This window comes from Peromyscus maniculatus, chromosome 18, assembly GCF_049852395.1.
Source record: "Peromyscus maniculatus bairdii isolate BWxNUB_F1_BW_parent chromosome 18, HU_Pman_BW_mat_3.1, whole genome shotgun sequence".
NCBI lineage: Eukaryota > Metazoa > Chordata > Mammalia > Rodentia > Cricetidae > Peromyscus > Peromyscus maniculatus.
In genome coordinates this window covers 6,184,516-6,192,092 of record NC_134869.1, presented here as the reverse complement: position 1 = coordinate 6,192,092, position 7,577 = coordinate 6,184,516, and the positions used below count along the sequence as shown (strand labels likewise).

General features: G+C 49.8%; 1 protein-coding gene across 9 annotated transcripts in view; it reads left to right on the top strand.

Annotated features, from left to right (window-relative positions):
• Positions 1–451: 451 nt before the first annotated feature.
• LOC143269268 (uncharacterized) overlaps positions 452–7,577 on the top strand; it is a 47,108-nt gene continuing 39,982 nt past the window's right edge. For 2 of the 9 annotated variants that reach the window (XM_076554375.1, XM_076554378.1), the window contains exons 1-3: positions 454–959; positions 1,197–1,338; positions 1,423–1,574. In XM_076554375.1, coding sequence (XP_076410490.1) covers positions 883–959; positions 1,197–1,338; positions 1,423–1,574 — 371 coding nt within the window. In that variant the 5' untranslated portion in view covers positions 454–882. Of the gene's footprint in view, positions 960–1,196; positions 1,339–1,422; positions 1,575–2,163; positions 2,281–3,490; positions 4,781–6,465; positions 6,585–7,577 lie in introns of those variants that run through there. The other 7 variants (XM_076554374.1, XM_076554377.1, XM_076554373.1 and 4 more) reach the window with 7 other exon arrangements.

The window sequence follows — 7,577 nt, the reverse complement described above, 5'->3', positions numbered from 1 at the left end:
GTTGTTGTTGTTTGATACAGGGTCTCATGTAGCCCAGACTGGCCCAGAAGTTGCCTTGCATCTGAGGGCAGCTCTGAATTCCTGAGTGCTGGGTTGGGCCTTGAGCACAGGAACTTCTAACTTCATAGCTCCAGAAGTCAGTAGCTCCTGTGGTGCTGTGAAGTTTCTTAACTGTTTCCCTGCATAGCACGGTTGTTAAAGCAGGAAAATAGAGCCCCTCCCTACCTCTCTTATAGGTCACCACTTTGAACAGTTTTATGTTTATCTATAAGAATTACTTATTGTGGTTTGTGGGTTATGATCATCCCAAGACTTGCTCAGCAGGGCTCCATCTTCAGCACCACAAAGAAGAAACACTTAGCCTAATGGCACCCATGGTCACTTTAGTCTTTCTAGAATGCCTGTGCTTGGGGAATTGACAGGGTTTGTTGTTGTTTGTTTTTGAGACAAGTTCTCACTGTGCAGTCACAGACTGGGTGGTGGTAACAGGTGTGGGTCCCAGGTGGGATGAAAGCAGCAGGTGTGAGTCTCAGATGAGGTGGCATCAGCAGGTGCAGGTCCCAGGCAGGATGGAGGTAGCAAGCACAGGTCCCAGGCAGAGTGACAGCAGCAGGTACAGGTCCTAGACAGTGCCTCTGTCATAAAGGGCATGAGGGCCTGGGTGCTGGGGTTGAGGGTGACATCTTACTCTTGTGACAGTCTGAGTCATGAGTCAAGAGGCACCTGTTATGTTCTTGGTCACTTATGGTGGCACAAGCCTGAACCCCCAAGCTGGGGCAGGAGGAGGATTATTAAGTCTTAGGCCAACCTGGACTACATCTCCAAAAACCAAGTGAAAGACTCTTTTTTAAATAAATAAAATGGTCTATTTTAGACAAAAGCATGTTCAGGGAGGCTCCCCAGCTAGACAGGACAATGTCAAAGAAAGCCAACTCCAAGTCCTTCACAAGAAGAGACAGGTAAGTACAGAGGTATTGGGCGGTGGGTAGTTCTGACTCCCAGCACCTAAGGCTTCAGGTCAGAGGCATTCAGTCCTCCTCTAGGACAGAGGCCAGGACTGTGGTGCCCATGAGACCTGCTCAGGTGAGTGTTCATATACTGAGTGGGGTAGGGGACACCCATACAATTTCCAGGCAAGTATAGTCCTGGCTCCACCCCCAACCCCTCTGACACTATCTCCATTTGAACCTATGAAGTACACAGAGGTTGGGGGTTCTGCCATACCCAGAAGAACCAGGTGAACGTGGTTTACTGAGAACTGAACCGCTGGACACTGCAAGATCTGCAGCAGACCATGGACATGATGGAGTAGCAGATGCTGCTAACCCTGCTGTTTGTGTGGGTAGCTTAGCTGGACCTCATGAGCACCAGTGTGTCTTCTGTCATCTCCCCACCCCACCTGAGTTGGTCTTGCACCCACAGGTGGAAGAGAACATGATTCTGCTGGAGAAGGATGAGAAGGAATCGGCAGTCATGTGCTGTGAGGAGAGGCTACAGGATGGGTGCCAGAGATGCAGCACCAGCTGCTGCTCCAGCAGAAAGACCAGGAGCAGAATGCCATCCTGGATGCCCAGGTGGGTCTGAGAATGCTCCTGAGGACAGGGATGCATGAGGGAGCAAGGGTCAGGGTGTCACCTCTTGCAATCTGCCCACTCTGCTTAGGCATCTGATGTTAGCATAGACTGGGTATGGACATCTGTGTCTGCCACAAGACGTGCAGAATCCTTGGCACCTGCCAGCTGATGGCAGCAATGTCAGCTGCCATCCCACCCTGGTGTCTAGCACAGCAACAGTATCCCATCAAGGGCAGATCAGAGGGGTTCCTGTTTCCTGGATGAGATGGCTAAGTCAGCCTCCAACCTTGTGACTTTCCTATAGCCAGGAAACCTGAGGCTGGAGGCTGCCAACACCCTGTTGGCTGCATTCTCAATCTGCTAGGGAATCCTGGGGCAATTTTCTAAAGCTAAGCACATAGCTTCCATGACTGTACCCTTAACACAAATGCCAGTGTAACCATCTCCATTTTCTGAATGTCGGATTAAAGGCATGTGTCACTACCACTTGGCAATAGCCTCCCTCCAAAACATGTGAGAACCTGTATTCAGATTGTTAGCCCAGCCTACAGAGCAATTTTAGAGTGTTTGATGACTGGGTGTCTTTCAGGGATGTGAAGCCTATGGGTCGCAAACTGAGTATTTCCAATCTGCAAGTGCTTGTATGTATGAATATCTGACAATTTTCTCTCAAGTTTTATAAAAATCTAGTGAAATTATACATAAACTTGTTGGAATTGAGTGACTTCAGTGTAGAAGCTTAGTTCTGAAGTTTTCTTTGTATTTCATAATCATTTTCTGAGACATTTGGTTTTTTGAAAAAGGGCTTCTCTATAGTCTTGGTTGCCATGGAATTCACTCTATAGACCAGGCTGGCCTCAAATCCAGAGATACCCCTGCCTCTGCTTCCTAAGTACTGGTATTAAATGGGTGTGCCACAGCCCAACTGGGAAAGTAATCCTCTTGGTAGTGTTCTTGCCTAGTGTAAATGATGCCCTGGGTTTATTCCCAGCACTGCACAGAACCTCACGTGGTGGTGCATGTCTGTACTTCAGAACATGAGAAGCAGAGGCAGGAGGATCAGAAGGTGCTGCTTTGTCCTTTGTACTGCTGTGATGTTAGTTCACTTCCCCACATTCTTAACTTTAGGTAAACACTGACACTGTATCCTACCTAGCTCATTAGGTCAGAACAGATGAGAACCAGCACCTTTTTTTTTTCTGTGTAGCTTGAACACAGGATCCTCCTGCCTCACCTTCTTGAGTGCCACAATTACAGGCTACCTATCCAGTTACAATCATGTGAAGCATAGTGAAGGTTAATGAGTCCTTTTCTAAACCCGGCATGATGCTTGTAACCCTGGCCCTCAGGAAGTGGGAAGGAGAGAATTCAAGGCCGGCCTAAACTAGGGAGTAAGACCCCATGTCAACAAAATCCTTTTCTAAGTCATGGTTTCTCAACCTTGGCAGTACTGATTCAGAAGAGAAAACTGTCAGGGAAAGGGTGGGTGGTGCCCTGTATCCTATGCCATGTTATACTGTGGCATGCTTAGCAGCATCCCTGGCCTCACAGGTTGATAGAGGTACTTTCTTCCCAAGGCAAGCCAGCCAAAATGCCTCCAGACATTTTCTAATGTCCTCTCAGCTGCAGATCAGCCCTGATGGAGTCTGCCTTGGGAAAGCAGGAGTGGTTTATCCCCTGGGAATAGATGAGCAGGCTTGGAGGGGCCTCTTCCTGAGAGAAGGGACACAGAGGGTTATCCCTACAGCCCATTTCTCCACCCACATCTCTGAAGATGTTCCAGTCCTAAAAGGATTATCAGTGTAAGACCTGCTCCATGTCATGAAGAATAAATTGTGTTCTAGAGCCTGGGTGGGACATGGATCAGGGATGGCCTGCCATAACTGAGTCAGTGTTCTTGTCCTGTCCATCGCCAGAAGCACCACTACAGGAAGCTCCCAACTGAAGTACACCAGGCTCTGGGCCAAGTCCCTGCTGGCTACATCCCTTACTTCACACACCGCTTCCCAAGGCTGCTGCTACACACTCACCATGCCCTGAGAACCTGTGCTTCTGAGAGCTTCTTCCTGCCCTACTAGTCACCAACTTTGGATGCTGGGAGGTCCTGCCAGATGTCAAAGATCTGAGACAACCAGGTGCCCCAAAGGTGGACCAAGGAGTTAAGGTTATGGCTCAACCTTGTCTAGGGAGCATCAAAATATTGAACAGCAGTTTAGCAGCCTGAGGCTGTTGGAACAGAGGAATACTCTGGGTTCTGGGTACTCACAAAAACACAGGATAAGAAAAGATATGCACATATATTGAATAAATATAAAGCCAAGGAAAGAACAGTCAAATCCAATAGAAATATATCTATACAAGTTACACATTAGACTGAGGGCAGGGGAAGAGGTTATAAACTCAGATCCAAACATATACAGAAATAACTCACACAGCAACCCCTTCCCCACCCAGCCCCAAGGCCACGGGCACTGAACAGCAGTCCCGGAAGCCCAGCAACGCAGTCCCAGGCAGAGCTTGCAGAGTGAAGGAGCACCAGCCCAAAGGACAGAAGCCTACGTGTTGTCCTCCAGTCTGCTGCTGGGAGACTTTGAGCTCAGCATCCTGTCTATCATGGTGTGGGCATAGCATAGCTGTCTGCCCAGTTCCTCGCAGCAGCCATATTCCTCCAGAAGGCTCAGGCTGTATGTGTGGAAGTCCCGGTTCTTGTTGATGGAGGTCCCAGCTGCCATCATGGGGCACAGGATAAATTTGGTGTGGTCCTTGGAGGGAAGAAGGGAGTGAGTGAAAAGCTCAGCTGGGGCCTGAGGTTGAGGCAAAGGGGAGGAAGGCCCCCCACCTGGTGAAAGGGACAGCACTTCCACCCCACCCAGCCACCTCAAGTACAGGCCCCTGCACACCTTGAAGAAATTAATCTGTATAGTGCCATTGCTGAGGTGCAGGACGATGGTGCAGCTTGTGCGGAGCCATTTTTTCAGGTAGGGCAGCCAGGCCAATGTAGCTTGATTTTTTCGCCTTGCCCACAGTCAGGACAAATCTCTGTCACCCGCCAGTCCCACAGCCTATCAGACCCAACCAAGTAAACACAGAGACTTAATTTGCTTACAAACTGCATGGCCGTGGCAGGCTTCCTGCTAACTGTCCTTATCTTGCTAACTGTGCTTTTATCTTAAATTGGTCCATTTCCATACATCTATACCTTGCCATGTGGCTGGTGGCTTACTGGCGTCTTCACATGCTGCTGGTCATGGCAGCGGCTGCAGCCTCTCTGGTCATTGCGGCGGCTGCAGCGTCTCCTTCTGCCTTTCTGTCCTTTTATATCTCCTCTCTGTTAGTCCCACCTATCTTTCCTGCCTAGCCACGGCCGATCAGGTTTTATTTATTAACCAATCAGAGCATACAGACCATCCCCCAGCACAGCCAAGTGCAGACCATCTCAAACACCTGCACTCAGGCCCATGGTCCTAATCATCCTCTATACGGACCTGCTGGGTAACGCCTCAAAGAACCCAAGAAGGGCTCCCACAGGACATACAGAACATCCCACAGCAGGCCAGCTCATCACCTTCCCGGGCTGTGGTGTTGGCCCCTGCTGTCATGGTGGCCCCTGCCTTCTGCAGGTGTTCATTCATGTAACTTCGGAAATGCTGGAGGAGAGTGATCTGGTTGGAAAGTTAAGGCAGGGATTGCAGAATGAGAGCCTGACCCTGAGGCAGACCCCATACCCTGCCACACCCTCTTACAGCAGCCAGTTCCCACCTTCTTCATCAAGGAGTCAGGGTGGGAGCTCATGGTGGGGTAAGACTCCATTCCATCATGGTCTATGTACTGGAGGCTGTCACCATCATTGTAGAGGACAAGGCATGTTGAGTCATTAAAGAGTGCCCCTGTGCTGTTGTCACAGAGCTGATACCCTAATGGCGGGGCGGGGGGGCTGTCTTAGAAAGGCAGGAGGAGGTGGACAAAGGCTGGAAATAGCTCAGTAGTAGAGTGCTTGAATGTATTAGGCCCTAACAATTCTTGGTAACACAGCCACACAATTACGGACATCACTCACTTGTTCACTCAAAGGCTACTATGGCAGCACCATCCCCTGCCCATCGCACATTCTGGAGACATCTACAAAGTCCATACTTCATTGATTGGTCTACCCACTGGATGACCCAGAAGATGGGGATACATGCAGGATCCTCAGCCTCCTCTGGGATAGAAACAGAGCACTTGTTAGGCCAGTCCCTTCTTCTGTCTTCTCAGATAATCCTGCCCAGAGCTGGGGGGCGGGGCACCCCATGAAGCCTGTGGAGGGCTGTGACAGCACAAACCCAGACACCCAAATTGCAGCCCAGGACGTCAAGTCCCAATTCGTTAAGTGGGCCCCTTTACTGTGTCTCAGGAACTGTGGTAGGTGTGGATAGGAAAAGAAAACCCTAGGCTTCTAGAAGGACCCACATACCGACCAGAGGGATGAAGAGTAATCAAAGTCATTAACATCAGGGCTGGTGGAAAGCCTAGTGCCTCAGATTAAAGTGCTGAAGAAACTGAGCAGACCCAACCATTCCTGCAACGCTGGAACCACCTCAGTGCACACGAGTCCCAACTGCAGATACATGAACGTGTCGGGAAGAAATGTTAGGGAGAATTAAGTCAGGTTAGGAAGTGCTGGCAGTGGGAGTCAGGGTGGTGACGGTGGGCACAAAACCCTGAGGATGGAGCTGACCTGAGTCTCTTGAGAACCAAGGGATTAATTCCCTGGCAGAAAGGAGACAGAAGATGCAGCTGTGCAGAGGTGACCTATCAGTCACCTACAGAGTGAGATGGGGCAGAAGCAGGCAGAAGGCACACCAGGAGGGCCTTGGGTGTCAGGCTAACTCATCTGGATTTTGATCTCCAGGAAATGGGGGGCTCTGCTTGCTGACTGAGATACCCTGCCTTCTCCAGATGGGAAGCTCCCTACAGGACTCACCTTGCCGCACCAGCCTTCGCTCTGAGGGCTTGGAGGCATTGACCCTGGTCAGCTGCTGCAGCATGTCACTGAGGTGGCACTTGATGGCCTCACTTGTCCCCCAAACCACTGGTTCCTCCTTTTCCCAGGGATGGTCAGGCAAGGGTCTCTCTACACCTAAGAAGGTGACATGGTCATTAGCCAGCACAAAACCACTGGAGTGAGCACAGGCCGGCCTGCCACAGCTAGCACTCTTCCCACAGTACCATTGGCTCTCACTGCTGTTGGGAACTGAGTCAGGACTCGGTTGGTGTGTCAGGTATATGGTGCTTACTGAGAGGCCACAAAGCTTTAAGAGCTCAGGCCTCTGCTCCAGGCTGCCCTTCCAGGACACCTGCTGTTGCTGTCCCTCAGGGAGGGAGCCTGAAGGGACTGAGTGAAGCAAAGAACGAAGGGCACCTTGTGCATCCAGGAAGGCGGAAGGATGGATGAAGCTCAGTGTAATCCTTATGCATTGTTTGCCTACACATAACTGAGTCTAATGAAATCCACACTGAAACATTAGTTGGCCTATGTTGATGGGGCTGCATTGGTCACTGTTGCTGTCTTTATTCTTGAACAATTCACTTCCCCAAACCAGCACGTGTCAGTTCTCCCGTGAAACAGGACATTCCCTAAATTTTCAATTAAAAACAGCAACAACAATCCCACCATGCTGTATTAAGAACTTAAGTGTAAAATAAAATATCTAAGCTCTGATTTTAAAACTAGACAAAAAGGGGTGGAGAGATGGCTCAGCCACTAAGAGCACTGGCTATTCTTGTCAAGAACCTGGCTTTGGTTCCCAGCATTCTTATGGAGGCTCACAACTACCTGTAACTCCAGTTCCAGGGGATCCAAGACCGTCTTCTGGCCTCTGTGGTCACCAGGCATTCATGTGCTACACATTCATATATGCATGTAAAACACCCATTCACAGGAAAAACAAAATGAGACGGTTTGCAGAATATGTAAAATCAAACTTGTCCAAATAAAACTATTGAAAATGGAGGACGACTACT